At 55.8% G+C, this 16,001-nt stretch overlaps 2 protein-coding genes across 3 annotated transcripts; one reads left to right on the forward strand and one right to left on the reverse strand.

The window, feature by feature from the left end:
• The first annotated feature begins 144 nt into the window (after positions 1-144).
• MYOZ3 (myozenin 3) lies at positions 145-7,094 on the forward strand. Of its 2 annotated transcripts, XM_083798859.1 has the most exons (7): positions 145-467; positions 1,571-1,657; positions 1,759-1,913; positions 2,134-2,202; positions 2,306-2,450; positions 2,782-2,953; positions 5,435-7,094. In XM_083798859.1, the coding sequence occupies exons 2-7, from the start codon at positions 1,627-1,629 to the stop codon at positions 5,595-5,597; spliced, it is 735 nt and encodes a 244-aa protein (XP_083654985.1). In that variant the 5' UTR covers positions 145-467; positions 1,571-1,626; the 3' UTR covers positions 5,598-7,094. The 2 variants fall into 2 exon arrangements, with proteins under 2 accessions (XP_083654985.1, XP_083654984.1); XM_083798858.1 differs by having other exon boundaries at positions 145-1,657.
• A 1,181-nt stretch (positions 7,095-8,275) lies between these two features.
• On the reverse strand, positions 8,276-15,679 carry RBM22 (RNA binding motif protein 22). The gene is made up of 11 exons (XM_083798855.1): positions 15,529-15,679; positions 14,752-14,805; positions 13,760-13,789; positions 12,870-13,002; positions 12,482-12,582; positions 12,092-12,264; positions 11,305-11,505; positions 10,648-10,812; positions 10,083-10,171; positions 9,396-9,527; positions 8,276-8,720 (listed from the first exon to the last, which is right to left on the reverse strand). Exons 1-11 carry the CDS (start codon positions 15,580-15,582, stop codon positions 8,590-8,592), a joined length of 1,263 nt encoding a protein of 420 aa, XP_083654981.1. The 5' UTR covers positions 15,583-15,679; the 3' UTR covers positions 8,276-8,589.
• Between the last annotated feature and the right edge of the window lie 322 nt (positions 15,680-16,001).

Here is a 16,001-nt window from a genome sequence, read left to right on the forward strand (position 1 = left end):
TCCCTCCCGCCCCGAGGGGCTCGGACACGTGCGGCCACCTCCTGCTGCCGCTGCACAGCCCCATTTGGTGCCGGGGTGACACCGTCCTGGTCCCCAAGGATCAGCCCCATTTGGTGCCGGGGTGACACCGTCCTGGTCCCCAAGGAACAGCCCCACTCGGTGCCGGGGTGACACCGTCCTGGTCCCCAAGGACCAGCGCCATTCGGTGCTGGGGTGACACCACGGCGGTCCCCAAGGGTGAGCCCTGCTCCGCCCCCTTTCTCAGCCAGAAATAACTGCTGTCCTGCCGCCGGACCTTGGCACCCCGTCCGGAGCCCAGCACGGCTCGGGGCGAGCAGCACAGAGCCCCAGGTGCTGCGCAGAGCCAGCTGGGGCCACCAAAGGCTGGTGGCTGGAGCCAGGCCGCGTCCTCGTCCCCAGCGCAGGCAGACAGCATCGCTGGTATCACAAGGAGCCCCCCCGGGCAGGTAGGGGGGGGAGAGGTCCCAAACTTGGGTCAGCGGGTGGGGGGTGCACGGGGCGTGGGGACAGCCCAGCCGTGGGGTGTCCCATGGGACAGGACAGGCACAGAGGGAGCGGGGAGGGGGGTTGAGAGAAGGGGTGAGCGGGTCCCGGGCTCTCCAGCCGAGGATGGGAGATGTTGGACCCGGAGCTGGCAAGGAGCCCCGCGCCAGGCACCGTGCAGCCCCAGCCCTGGGGGTCCCTGTGCTGCCCGCGGCTTTTAGGGAAGGTGACAGCTTTAGTCTGAGCCAAGAGATGTGGGATGCAACCGCCACCAAGCCCCCAAAACTCTCCTTGCTGCTTTCTGAGCTGCACGTCCCGGCTGCTGCAGGTGCATTTTGGGCTGGCAGCACAGTGGGGGGCACCTCCATCCTGCCCCCGAGGCGAGGAGCTGGGAGCTGGGGAGCCCGGCCCCGCTGCTCCTCCCGGTGCCCCCCAGCCCCACCAGGGGGGACAGGCGGCGGCCCCGCGCCCCGGCTCACCCCGCTGCCTGGGCTGGGCTGGCCCTGCAGGCTCGGGGCTGCAGCTCCTGCACCGCTTGGGCCAGCAGCTGAAAATAGCTCTGCTGAGTCGGTGGTGCTGGTGCGGGGGCTGTCAGCACCTCTGCTCGGCCGGCCGGCCGTGGGTGCTGCTCCGAGCGGGGCTCAGCCCCGGGGACACCGCTCGCCGCAGGCAGGGACGATGCTGGGGGCGTTTTCTGCCCTAAAGAACGGCAAAGAGGGAAGATGACGGGCACGGGGTGGTGCTGAGCTTCCTGAGGGGCTCTGTTGGGGGTGAGATGAGAGGGTGACAACAGCAGAGATGGGCTGGGGGACACGGAGCGCGAGCACCCCAAGGCGCTGTGCGCACAGACACGGCTCTGCTCCCACCCGCGGGTTAATGGGGGCACCCCTGGGCCCTGCACATCCCCAGGGGCTGCTGTGGGGAGCCCCCAAGCACCCGCGGCAGGGAAGAGAGGTGACCTCAGGCACTGCTGCCGGGTGGGGACAGCCTGGCAGCCCCTGTGGCACACCGGGGACTGGTGTGTCCCCGTTCCCAGCCATCACCCACGGCCATCTCTCTCTTGCAGCCGGCCAGGAGCCGTCCCCACCCCGTAGCCCTGCCCCAGGAGCGTGGCAGCGGGCGATGACCATCATGAAACCAGACCCTGGAGATGGTAAGCGGTGCTGGTGGTGGTGGGGGGGCACAGGGACTGCCACCAGACCGTGCGAGGGGCCCCCCCAGCAGCCGTCCCATCCTCTCCCCTGGTGTCCCCAGCGCCCCGGCTGGACCTGGGCAAGAAGGTGAGCACGCCGCAGGACGTGATGCTGGAGGAGCTCTCCCTGAGCACCAACCGCGGCTCCCAGCTCTTCCAGCAGCGGCAGAGGCGGATGCAGCGCTTCGTCTTCGAGCACCCCAGCGGCTACAGGAAGGTGGGAGCCCAGCTCCGGGCAGGATGGTGGCCCCGGGCTCTCGCAGCCTTTGAGGGGAATCCCTCCCTTGCAGGGCTCCAGCGGAGCGGCCACGCTCAGTGCCTACGCTGAGGCTAAGGGAGAGGAGAGGGGACGGCTCGGCGGAGTGGGGGGCGAGCACCAAGGGGGTGCCTCCTGCCCCCCGTGCCCCCACCGACCCCTCTCCTCCCCCCCCCCGCAGCTCCCAGCGCCGGGCAGCTCGCACGGCACCGAGAAAGCCGGGCTGGAGGGGACGGCGAACGAGCGGTCGGTGGGTACCTGGGGGGGCAGCAGCTCCCCCTGCTCAGCAGGACAGGGCTCCTGCCCGCATCCTGCCAGCTCAGGTGCTGAGCCCCGGAGCCTTCCCTCCGCAGGCTGGGGACGCCGAGGGCCAGCAGAGCTTCCACTCGGAGCTGCACGTGGCAGCGTCGCCCCAGGGCGGCCCTCCTGAGGTGCCCAAGAAGTCGGAGAAAGTCCTGCAGATGGGCAGAGCCCTCAACCCAGACAATCTGGCCCCAGGTAAGCGCTCGCACCCCGAAGGCAGCCCCGCTGCGGTCGCCGCGCGGTGCCACAGGGACCCCCGGGAGCCCCCCCAGGTCTGGCTCTGGGAGGAGGCGATGTGAGTGTTGGGCTCGCACCCTGCTCCCACCCTGGGGCAGAGGGGCTTCTCCTTGTCCCTGCGACCCCAAAAGCCCTGGAGGTTACAGGACCAAGAGGGAGGCAGCCCTGCTGCGAGGCCTCCTTGGATCCGGGGCTGTGTGAACACAGCTGTTGTTACACACACACACACACACAACCCCCCCGCCCGGCTCGCCCCGCAGCACCGAACGCCGCCTCTCCCCCCTCGCAGGGTACTCAGGGCCCCTCAGAGAAGTGCCCCCGGAGAAGTTCAACGTCACCGCCATCCCCAAGGGCTACCGCTCCCCGTGGCACGGGCTCCTCGGCGACAAGGAAAAGGCTGTGGGCAGAGAGAACCAGCTGCCCATGAAACCCTCCTACGGGGAGTTCGTCAGCTTCAACAGGTGAGGCTGGCCGAGGCGCGGGTCTCACCATCCATCTGTCCGTCCGTCCGTCCGTCTGTCCGTCCGCCACCTCCATCCTCAGCTCTAAGCAGCCCTAAGCACTGGATCCCCCTGGGATCTGAATTCCCAGCTGAATTCCCCTCACTGGCGCGGGGAGCTCCTTCCCGGGGGAGCAATCACCGACGCTCCCCGCCAGCATCAGCTCAGGGCCGGGCGGCGGAGCGGCGGAGGCAGTGCCAACCTCTCTCCTAATTCCCCAAGGTACCCGAGCAGCTGCTGGAAGCGCGGGGGGACGAGGTTAATCTCCCCACAAGGTGCTAAGAGGTCACCAGATCCCTTCCAAACGCGTGCTTGGGATTGAAGGCTCCAGGCCCACTTCTGGTGGCTGGGCCTGGCCAGCTCCGCGTCCCGCGGCTGCTTCCAGCCGAGCGCGGCTGCTGGGCCTCCTGCGTGCCCCCAAATTACGTGGGGGTCAAGGTTAGGGCCGCGGAATGGACACTGCCGAGGAAAAACGCCTCTCAGGAAAGGTGTCTGGTGGGGATTCAGGTGGAGGAGGCAGTACCAGCAACCCAGGGTAGAGATGAGAATTGAGCTTTTAAGCTGAGCATCGTCTCAGGGAATGTGTGAACCGAGGTCTTGTCTCTGCTCCTCGCTGAAAGCCTCCTTCACGAGGATGAAAGTAGGTAGGCAAGCTGCGAGTGCCCCAAATCCCACTGGAGTTCCCTGCTGGGACCCAGCTCTGCTCCTCCAGCAGACCGCACTGCGGCCTCACCGCAGATTTAAGTCGCGGGGGACACCGCCGCTGTGCTTTGAAAGCTTGGCACCACCTCCACGTTTCCTCTCCACGCCTCTGAACGCTTGTCAGAGCACTGGTCTGTACTGGGCAGTACTGGAGCGGAGCTGAGGGAGAGGAAACCCAGCGGGCAGCCAAGGGAAAGCGAGCTGAGGGAGAGCAAGGAGAAGCCAAGGAGAAGCCAAGGGGCTGCGAGAGCTCTTCCCTCTGCCCCCCTCCCCAGTTAGCCGTCCCCGGCGCCCCGCTGCAGCGACGCCGGAGGAGCTGCTGCAGGCGGAGCCCCAGGAGCTGCTGCAGACGCTCGGCTCTTTGCTTTCAGCATTTATCCGTTTCCTGCCTCGGCATTTATTTGCGGGCAGGGCCCGAAGCAAGGGCATGTTTCTGAATAATGCTTTACCCTGCGCCGTTTCTCCCCTCTCGCACGCTGCCTTTCTATTTAAAGGCCTGAACTGTTATTTAATACAGATGGATGCTAATTTAACACCAAGCCTCTTGCCACCTCCTCTAATTCTTCACTGAGGCATGAAGATTCAGGCAGCCAATCTGCTTTTAACGGGGCTTTTCATGATCTTCCAAGCTGTCGGCTTTTAAATCACTTCTCAGTTCATCAAATACCAAACGGCAGAAAAACACGCTTTTTGGAACAGCTCGGCTAGCGAGAAGCCAGCAGCCTTGCCTAAAGCTAGGTGAACCCCAGCACAGCCCGCGTGTGTCACAGGGCAAGGCAAAATTCACCATCGCAACAGCAACCGCATTGAGGCAGACCGATTTATTCCCAGCTTTAAAAATTCGGGCTGGGATGCAGAGACCTTCGGCCGGCTCGCTAAGGTGTGCTGCTTTAGGAGAGAGCGAGAACAAAGCTTTGAAAACGCCTGTCTTTTCCCAGAAGGGAGGCTGTTCCTGGAACAAACCCCTCTCCTTTACCTTTCCCCCCCTTATTTCTCCCTAGGACACTGTTGCAAAACAGGGCCACATTACTCATGCTCGAGCAGCGCTTCCCAAAGCAAACATTCCCAGCTCTGCCTCGCTGATAGGTCGTGCACGGCTCCAAAACCAACATTCCCGGCGTTCGGGGAGCTGGCGCTCTCTTCCCCGGTCCCTCTGCACATTTCTCCAGGAAGGGATGACAGCTCTTGCCCCCGCGCTGCTCCTCCTCTTAGTTGGAGTTGGAGAAGCTGTCCCAAAAGGCCGGCTGGAACGAGGGCCAGGAGAAAGACGTTTGCCTGCACATGTGCTAGAGCAATCAGGAGGCAGCAGGAGGAGCCCCGGCCCCTGCACAGCACATTATCTGCAGACAAGTCACTGCCTAGGGACCGGTGGGTTCATCACCGCCACCTGCTCTCTTAATCTAAGCCCTTTCACATCCCTGGCTGGTGGTGGAGCCCGTGGCAGCAGGCCGTGGTGACGCAGCAGCTCGCTTCCCCCCTCCCCGTACAGCCACGGACGCTCACGCACCAAGAACCACTGCCCAGGCCTGCCGAAGGTCGAGCTGAAGCGTGCTCCGTGCAAGGGAAGCACCTTGCTGGGCGGGCAGAGGTTGTAACAGCATCCTGGGGAGGAAAAGAAGGGGGTGGTCATTTGCTTACAGGTGGGGCTCCTTGAGTTAAAAGGTCCAGACCTGCTTTTTCCACCTTCGCACCACCACAGCCTCTCTGCGATGCGCTAAGTTCACTTCTCTTGCGCTGCAGGACTCCCACCCCGTTTGACAGAGCAGTGCTCAGCGACCTCTTCTACGTGCCTGCCGCCGAGCTGGACAACCTGAGCGGTCTGGAGCTGATTTCCCAGAGGCGCAACTTCAACAGAGTACCGCAGGGCTGGGCACGGGTCCTGCCGGAGAGCGACGAGCTGTAGCACCCCCGCTCCCTTCCCCATCGCCACGGATGCTTTTCTCGCTAGACTCAACCGTACTTTGCACAGTAGGGGAGAGGGGAGTAAGCGTTCTCGCCTAGCATTTCCTGAAAGCTAAGCTCGAGGTCTCAGCTCGTCGTCCTTTTCCACGGGATTTGAACAAGCTCCAGCCTGGGACCATTCTGAGTTCCCCTCATACCAGCCGCTGGCACAAGGGCGTTTAGCGCTAAGCGAAGCAGCCACGTTCTCATCGCTCACGCAAGGAGACCCCCGCAGGCTCCCGTAACCATCACCCCACGACACACGCCGTGCAGGCTGTCCTCCCCCCGCGCCGTGGGGCACGGCGGCACTACCGGCCACGAGGCACCGAGCAGTCCCGCTGCTGCTTCGCTGGCACACGCGCCCTGCCCCGACAGGTGGTGCCTCCGGGGAGAAATTCCATCCGAAGGACAGCGAAAGGAGGCGAGGACTGCACAACGCCAGCAGAACAAGCAACCAGGGGCACTGGCACGTTAAGAGCAGTGACCTCAGGCTTGGCTGGACAACGCAAAGGATGAGCTGGTCACCTGCCTGCTTACCACACAGCACGACCCAGACAGGGGAGGGGAACGCTGGGAGCTGGAAACTTGTGCCACTTTTTCCATAAGCTGCTGGCTAGCATGTGACAGCTGTCATTCTGCCCTTCCTACCTGCACGCCTTGCTTGAACATCTCAGCCCTTTGATCCTCCTACGCCAGGTTTGCTTCACACAGCCCGTCGATAAGGACCGGGCCCTGCCTGGGGCAGATGCGCGGCAGAACTGCGCCAGCCTGGGGTGCCTGAAAGAAACTGCCGGGGTATTCGGGTAACTTCACCGTCAGTGGGAAGGAAAAGCAGTGCAGTCACGTCCCTACAGCAAGCGTGGACTTCTTAAATGCAAAAATCAGCAGTGGGGATTTGACTACACGTTTTTTTTTCCAGCAGTGGCACGCGGTGGGACACGCAGCCAACAACAGTTCGTAGGAAAGCCATCAAAAACTTGGGAAAAACCCTGCCAACCGCTAACAAAAATCTCTAACATAACACACGCTTTCTACAACAGCTTTTGTCAAGTTCTTAATGCCATGCTTATTTAGTCCCGTGAAACCAGGAGCACTGGGATAAAAGCATTTTTTTCCACCGCTGTGGTTAAACCAGGCAAGTAAATTTCGTGGTAACAATGCAGTTAACAGCTGCCTCGCTTGTAAAGCGCGTTCTAATACCGTGCAGACGTGCAGAGAAAATCCCAGGCAGGGATTCCGCTGCGACAACACACCATTCGGGGCAGAGAAATGCAAGTTCCCTTTCTTCCCACAGAAGCATGAGGGGATAAAGAATAAAGGTCTAGTCCTCTAACATTAAAAATTTGTGATGTACGGCTGCTGTCCTGTTCTAAACCCACCTCTCATCTCTCTGTCCATCAGCTGAACACACGTACCCCTGGGGAACCTGGTTGGAAAATAAATAAATTGCTATAACGTACACCTTGTTTGCATTCACGATCTGTCTGCAGTGCCCATGGGCCCACTGGAGCCTCGGGGGCAGAGCGGCAGCACGCAGCACAGCCCTCCTGATCCCCCAGCGTGCCTCAGCGCCCCCCTAACACCGCCTGGGCTGTCTCTTACCTGACAAAAACTAAACTAACCACCTGAGCCCACAGCTCAGCCCTTTCTCCAGGGAAGGCCACCTTGTGCCGCAGCCGTGCCCCTGGTGCCATGCCAGCACTGGCAGCATCACGCACACCTTTGGTGGCGGCATCAGGGGGACCCGCTGGCATCGCAAGGAACCAGAACCGGACCCACTGTCACAGCCCACTCCTCACCCCGGCTTTGGCAGCAGCCGAATCAATCAAAGCCCTCAGGCACCCTGCTCCAGGAAGCGGGGTCTAAGCAAAGTGTTGAAAAACTCACGTATTTAATGTATTTTTTTAAAACAAGCAAAGGAGTCTTCAGAACAGGTCCCATCATGTTTTGCTTTACAGAAAGATGCCCACAGATCAGTTACATGAAAGCAGCAGACATACAGGTATCTTAAAATCCTCTAGCGATGTGCCCATACACCTTATTCAACGGCAGGCTCCATGCAGTTGCTCCTAGACAAATGCTATAGTTGGAACATAGAAATAAAAGTTTTACGTCTTATTAAATCAGAAAGATGTTGGATCCATCTCAGAGTTTAAGAGGAGACCGTATCCAAATGCCTGATCATGTCCTGTAAATACGCAGGACGAGTCTGCAGCTGTACTGTGCTGCTGACAGCTGCAGGGGGGCACACGAGCACCTTCTGGGGAGCGTCACCTGGTTAGAGCTGCTAACCTGTCCCTCCAGGTCACGCCTGCATCACCAGGGGGCTGCTTGCACAACCCAACTTTTCTTGCTCGGGACACGCAGGATTAGAAGTGAAGCGCCAGAAAGTTTCTTTCTGTTAAAAGTTTTTAAAAAGTAGGGGAAAAAAATTTCTGTGGCGCTGGTAAGGCAAAGCCACGGGTTTGGCACATGTGACAAGCTTGTTTTTCTGCTCTTATTCAGTCCTGGCTCGATACTACAAGATTAATACGTCATTAGAGTAACAAGTCATTGGCTACTTGACACAGAGAAGTCTCTGGTTACACTTAAATAGTCCACAGTGTTCAGACTGAGGATATCAAACGGGCTTGAAGAGGGTTTGGTTTTTGTTTTTCCAGAAGTTTATTTCAAAAGTGTGCAAATGGGATACACTACGAGCACTGTAATTCTGGTACACCTGATCCACAGACCCCCCCGACAGCCCTTCTGTCTGCCCCCCACCCCCCGATACTAAACGAAAGACCCGGGCTGCATCAACGATCCGATAGCTAACGGTGACACAGAGCTCAGCTTGCCCAGCGTCTGCAAGCAGGGAAATAAGGCTTCTCTAGCTCACCCACAGCTCAACATACGGCACTACCATGGTAACTAGAAAATAACATTTACTTAAATGACGAGGGTGACACGATGTGCTAGGGGCTGCTGTGCTTTCCCGCGTGGGCGCCCATCCTCTGGGGATCTTGAGACGGGTAGTGAATGGGGCCTGGCGCTCGCATGAAGGGAGGCGGCGGCCCCATGGCGTGGAACATGTGTGGTCCAAAACCTGCGGAGAGAGTTGTCACGTTCAGGCGCAGCAAGAGAACAAACAACGCGGGCGTACTACCCTTTGGAACTGCCAACGGAAAACGCTTGGCCACCAGCTGCACCTCAGAGAGGTGCCCATCTCCCGCGATTCCTCAAATTCCTTCCCCTCTTCCCAGTAAAACTGGGAGCAATCCTTACCCAACACACATTCCTAGTCACAGATAAAAGCTGGTGGGGGACTGCCAGGGGTGTCTGTAATGCCAATCTAAGTGATTTCTACTCAACTGTGGAGCAACCAAAGAGTCTGACAGCCCACACAAAGACCTTCAGACAGATGCATGTACACAAACACAGGCTTGCGTTCAACCAGCTGTGGAAACGGGCTCTGAAGTTCAGGTCAGTGCAGCATTTACGCAGCCAGCAAATGCCCCAGGTAGGTCTGAAGACCCGTAACAGGGATCTCTAACGTGCCTCAACATTTGCAAGTGAATACCTACCACAACAGGCAGCTCGGTTTAATCAAACTGTGCTGACAGCTCCTTTTATATCATCGTTTCAGCCCATATCATCAGGGAAATCAATACAGGGTATCCATCAGTGCTACAGTTAAGCTGAGCAAGGAGGACCAGACCTCCAGCCCGCTGCGCTGGAACACCAATTTAGAAACCCTCGGTCACAGAGGAAAAACAAGTACCTGGAGGTGGTGGCGGAGCAATGCCAGGAGGTGGTGGCAAGGCAATGTTAACCACAGCTGGAGGGCCACTTGGAGGTAGGTTGAAGTAATTTGCAGAAGCCTCCTCTTCTGCAGCTGGAGGAGGTGGGAGAGCTGCAGGGAAAAAACCAAAACCATACTGCGGTTATGGAAAATCTAATCTCTCAGTCAAGAAACACAGACATATCTGCCTCCGAGGAGGAGGCACAACCAATTCTCCCACAAGGGCAAACTGCTGCTGCTATCACACATTCGAGGTGGAGCAAGAAGTAGGACTGCGCCAACCTGTGGAACACTCCCCACTTTACTCCATCAGAAACCAGCTTGGCTTTTTCCTTCACACAACACTCAATGAATTACAAAAACGTTAACCAAGACTTGAACAGCGTGGGTTGCCAGTACCTTGGACCTGAGTAACATTAATTAATTCAGCTTTAACTTTTCACTCATCACATGACAACCTTTCTCTTCAGCAAGAATTTGCTTCTAGACAAAGCTCGTTTCCCGTGCCAGGTTTTATCTGCTGCAAATCCACAGTCAGGAACTGCTCTGGGCTCACCAGTGCCTCTGGTGTCCTGAACTTAAAATGTTCTCAGAGGTTGAACTCCAGCCTTTCTCATGGAAGCAGGTCAGCATGAAACGTTTCAGAGGAGAAAACTACTCCCTTACCTCCGGGAAGTCCTGGAACTGGTTCCAGCTTTATCCCAGATTCTGTAGTACCTTCTTTGTCCTTCTCTTTTCCTCTTGCTGCCTGAGACCTATAGAACAGACAAAAATTTGAGAACAAGGATAAGAAAAGGCAGAACAAACAGATATTTATACTGCAGCGGTTCCACATTATCTAATCTAGATCCATTGCTTCAGGCCAAGGATGAAAAAGTCACTCTCAAAGAGAGCTGATACAAAGTATGCAAATAATGTTCACCAGAGCTGAACTGAAGCAGAACTATGAAACTCATCCGTTACCCTCAACTAACACAACCCTTACACAATTGGTGTCATATCCAACCCAGATCCCACTACTGGAAGAAAAAGAGACTGCAAGAGAACCCCAACCGTGTATCGACCCATTGCCTACTTCAGCTTAACATCCAATCCAGCTCCTCAGGGCTGCATAAACTGAACAAAGACCCACAAAAAATGAACTCCATTTAAGAATCGAGCCCCTGAGGACAGTACTGACAAGGCACCTGAGAAAGAGGTTACGTGTGCGCATGCCCCCCACCCCGCTCACCTGCCCCATTTGACATTGAGCCGGCGGCCGTTGACGATGAGTTTGTTGAAGGATTTCTCAGCAGCCACTTCTGCAGCTTGCCGGGTGGCAAACTGGATGAAAGCACACTGTTGTCTCTGCACCACAGTTATCGTCCGAATTTCCCCAAACTGGTAGAAGTGATTTCTGTGTGGAAAAACATGCATATGAAATCCCGCTCCTCCTAGCCGCAGGGTAAGATTTTATGTGATGAAATAGAAATGATCACATCCTTTCTTTTCCCCGTCACCACGTCAGAACAACCATTACAAATCAAGTCTCTTGGCTCCCGTGTGTCATTACGGAGCAATAAAATCACTGCAGCAGCTTTTCTCAGCAGCTAGCTAGACAGAAGGTATGGGGCCTTGTTGTAAAAAGCTTAACAGAACCCCCAAGAGCTCCAAAGAATGACTCATCTGTAAGATTTCTCTCTTAATCAAAGCATTTGAAGCACGCCTGTTTGTCTGTTCTCCAACAAGCTGGCACTCCTCTGTACTTGCCCACCAACCAGTTCCCCGTTAAGGAACACTGAAAGCTGGTATTTTTTTTTCCTTGTAAGACAGATTCCCTCCCTTGAAGATGAGCAGTAACCAAAGCACCAAATACAAAGGCAAGTGCAACACAGCTGCACCAACACACCTGAGATCTGATTCAGTGATAGTATCTCCAAGCCCTCCAACATACAGCGTAGTAATGGTCTTGTCATCAGGAGGGTCCAGTCGAGGCATGGTCGATGCTCGTTTCAGCAGCTTATCAGCCACAGGATCGTTAATTCCGTAGTAACGATCTTTGATGTTCTGATCAGCCAGAGGATCATCCGGATCTGTAGGTTTCTCATGTCTAAGGTTCAGCAAACAAAGCGTTTCATAACACCAGTCACAGCTGCATCGGGTTCAAGGGACTACAACTGCTCCTTTCCCCTCTAAGGACGGTCTGGTTGTTTATAACTTTGTTCACATAAACAGGCCAAAACGCAACAAAAAGCCCCAAGAACTTAGACTGCAGCTAACAACATGCTCCAGGCAGGGCTGCCTTCAGCTCCGAATGAATGGCACTTCTCACTGCCGAGCACTCAGTACCACAAAACACAAGAGCTGGATTTCAAACGGCCTCTTGTTCAAATCCAAAGACCTCTGACGGAGGGGACTGATGCCACGAAGGGACAAAATGAACTACGCAAGACAAGAGCTGCACTCACTGCTTTGGCCAAACACTACAAAACCACGCAGCAAATGCCTCAGCACCGAGCTTGTCACAACAAAGACCCATTCAGTGGCGCTGCACGCCAGCTCACTTCAGGTTTCACACTGACCCCAGTCACAGCATCGTGTCTCCTCCCCACTGCAACGCTTCCTGTTCCTCAGTCCCTAAGGGAAAACGTATCTGGCCACAGGGAACAAATTAAGCGTTGGAAATGTGTGTGTACCTGTAAGGACACTCTTCTCCTCGCTTGCATTCTCCTTTTACCCAGAAGGAACAGATGTGAGGACGGTTACGTTTGTAGTAAGGCGTGGTCCGAGCCAGCTTCAGCAGCATGTCACTGGTGGAAGTAGCTTTTCCTAGCGCGCCCACTGGTCTGGTGCCGTCAGAGTTGGCTATCTACGCAGCAGTTAAAACGCAAACGATTTGCTGAGAGCTGTTACGGTATTACATATTGTATGATATAAAAATACTGGAAAATAATGCAAAGAATCAAAGGAAGCACATGATTTTAAGATGACTTGGGTCATTCTTTTTCAGAGAAAGTGCATTTGGCCCCTTCCCTCCCTTGTACACATCCACACAAACAGAGCACGATTAAACTACACTTTCTTACCTCACGCTCCATGTTCTGGGTGTAATACTCTTTATTGACATCAGATTTAGGCATTTCGTCCTTAAGGGAGAGTCCTGCATCCCGGACTTGGATAGGCAAACCTAGAAATAAACAAGCAAAACACCCCTATGAAGCACAAACCGAAAGAACAAAAAATAGTTCTCGCACCCTGCAGTAGCCAGAGATAACTTGTCTACTGCCCAGGTACACCACGCTGTCCCTGAATCTTGGAAGAGACCCGATCATCGAGACTTGTTCTTCTCAAAGTCTGTCTGCAGACAGACAACCACGCCAATTTCACGCACACATTTAAAGCCATTTCACCAGCTTTCATTTCAGAGGCAAGCAGAACTGCTGCTTCTCTTCGTTAATGCTTGTTGGTACGCACCATACTCCAGGTCGAGCAGGCAGGTTTGGCAGACGTTCTTCAGCTTGCTGCACGTCTGGCACACTTCTGTTTTCTTGAAACGCATGCGAACACCAGGGCACCAGCGGAACACTGTGAAGGGCCTGGCGCAGATCTGAAAGACAGAAAGTCAGCAACTGAATCACAAAGCGCTGAACTTACCATCCAGGGTCTTGCGTTATTAAAGACAAATTGGCAATTATTTGTAAATTGAGCAGTCAACGAAACAGCAGCGAGCCCAGTGAGAGGCTACAGAACCTTTGGTCCAGACAAAAACCACCGCCCCCTGTTATCTGCAGGAAAGACGCGTCTGCATCTGATGCACGCACAGTTTGAGGAAGCAAAGCACAATTTCAACACAACCCTTCTCCCCACCTCAGGTGACAACTGATAAAAGAAGCAGGGACGGACCTTAACTTCCCTCAAGTCATGACAACATTAAATATTTCCGTCCCTCTCAGAAATAAACCTGGGTTATTTCTAACAGTAACCTCTAGCCGGCCAAGAATAACATGTTCACAGCAAACCCTAAACTCCAGTTATTTATTCACCGTTTAACAATGAAAAGAAACTTGCAACAGAAAGTACTGAACATCTTGAATGCTGCAATACCTTTAAATAAAGTACGATGATATCAGCAAAACCTAAAGATTCTGATAAACACGAGCAAACCCTAGGTCTGTCTGACCAATAATTTTACTGTTACAAGAACAAGCACCTAACAAAGCAGACTGCTGACTGCCCTAAAGTGTTAGGCAGTTACGTACGCGTTAAGGTGTTAACCCAGGCAAGCACTTTCCTGAAGGCAGCAGATTTTTTATAACATCAGAACGCATTGCTCCTAGGCATGCTTCAAAAGACAACAAACATACCTTGCATTCCTTTCCATACTTCTCTTTGGTCTGAAACATAATCAAAATCAAAAAAGAAAACGTAGAACGTCATTAACTTGACAAAAAAACACAAAACACGTCACAGTTACGGCACAGCGTCCTCTTCCTCACACACTGCAGCTAGGCTCACCCACCCCCGTGTTTCGTGCTTAAGTGGAATCTTCCTTGGTTGGTGAACAGGACAAAAATAATCCTAAGGAACTCTCAACCCATTTTAGAATCGCTCATTTAAACGAAGCATGATGAGCCTCACTTCATGTACTAGGCGAGGTGCAAATGAAACGGAATATTAATAGTTATTTTTTAAACCAAGGTGATGTAATTACATAAACCAAGTACACGAAAACAAACCGTTTCCGAAACTTCATTTCCATCAGCAATAAAATTATGTTTCTTAAAAGCGCTGTAATAGCTCTCAGCAAAATTTGTGGAAAGAAAACGTGAAGGAGAGAATCCAAACATTCACCCTCTGTACCTGGACTGAGCACAGAGAAAAGCGGCACAGCGCGGCCTGACTCATCCTGAACGGCCAGAACCGAGGTCAACAAACAAGGATTTAAATCACTGCCAGGACGCCTTACTAAGGCTGCCTTAGCTCCTTGTCAGGGGTACATATCCTGCACATCACAAACCTGACCTATTTAACACTCCAGCAGCTCCCCGCTCCCCACAGCACACAACTTCCCGGCACCGAAGCTTTGTTTTCTGGTGTTTTCTGCCATCTGGCCGTCAGGCTGCCATCTTCCTCTCCTTTTTGCCTAGCTTATTCCTACATCCTGTGCCTACCACCCTGACGTGACACACCAACAAAGGTATGAACCAGACCCTGCTACGCACAACCAGCTAGTTGGGAGCGCGCACGTGGCTCAGCACCTCCTGTATCCCAGCTTGTTTTATCCCTCAGAACCGAGGGGTCCCAGGGCAGGCATCCATCGCCCAGCACAGGGCTGCGCGGTCACGCAGGCACGTACCATGCGGATGTACGGGTTCTCTCCAAGACATGTCTGGCACAGAATAGGGAAGTCCTGAATGGACCGGGAAGAAAGAAAATGTGGAATTAGCAACGAAATCACCATGGCAGCACTTGAATCATCTCCTGCACCTGACCGTAACCCACCCGGGTGCTGGGAGGACACAAAGGCCTCCCTCGGGAAGAGCCCCTGGGCCAGCCACGAGCCCCTGCCCGAGCCCCTCTGGTGAAAGACCCGCAGCACGCTGGCTGCTCCTGATTTCACTGGTGAGGGACATCCCGGTGACTTTCTCAGAGCGGCGAGCCGTGCAGCTCGTTTATTTGCCATCGCAACGGCGAGAGGCGCAGCAGTGGCAGCGTACGACAGCCGCACGGCCCCTAGGGCCTGGCCCTTGATTCCTCCTGGCTCCTCGCTGCCTGAGCACACGGGATCCCACCCCCCGCGACGCCCGATACCGCTCCCTATAAACGCGCTTTTATCTCACCGACCTTTTGTTTCTTTTGCCCCTTTTTCCCCCCTTTTTCTCTTTTTTCCCTCCCTCCCTCCCTCCCTCCCGGCGGGGCGCCCGTCGCTCCGTGTTTTTGCCCGTTCCGCCCCGCTGTCCCCTGCCGCCCCCCCCTCATTTTAGGCACAGCGCGGCCTTTGTTGCCCCCCACCCCCCTCACCCCCACCGCGCTCAGGGCGGCCCCACCGCCCCGGCCCCACCCCGGGTTCTCGGAACGGGCCCGGCCCCGTTCCCCCCCCCCCCGCAGCCCCCCCCCGGGTCGCGGCCCTCACGGCGTCCTCCCAGTTCTGCCGGTTGTACGTGTTGGAGCCCAGCGACGTCGACATGGCGGCCCCCGCGCCGCCCCGCCTCGGGCCCGGCCTGCGGCGGAGGCGGAAGCGGCGTCACTTCCGGCGGCGGCGGGAAGGGCGGGGGGAGGGCGCTGTGGGCGGGGCCAACCAGAGCTGGGGGCGGAACCACTGGGAGCGGGGACGGAACCATTGGGATGGGAGGGGGGAACTATGGGGAATGGGGTGGGCGAAACCATGGGGGGCGGGGAGGGGGGAACTTGGGGACGAAACCACTGGGAAGGGAGGGGGAGAGCCCATTGGGAATGGGGGGGCGAAACCATTTGGACGGGGAGGGGGGGAGCGTGGACGAACCCATTGGGAATGGGAGGGGAGAACCCATGGGGATGGGGGGGGGGGGGAAACCACTTTGAGTAGGGGGGGCGCTTCTGTTTGCATGTCTGTATTTATTTTAATCG

This window comes from Anser anser, assembly GCF_964211835.1.
Source record: "Anser anser genome assembly, chromosome: 14".
Taxonomy (NCBI): Eukaryota; Metazoa; Chordata; class Aves; order Anseriformes; family Anatidae; genus Anser; species Anser anser.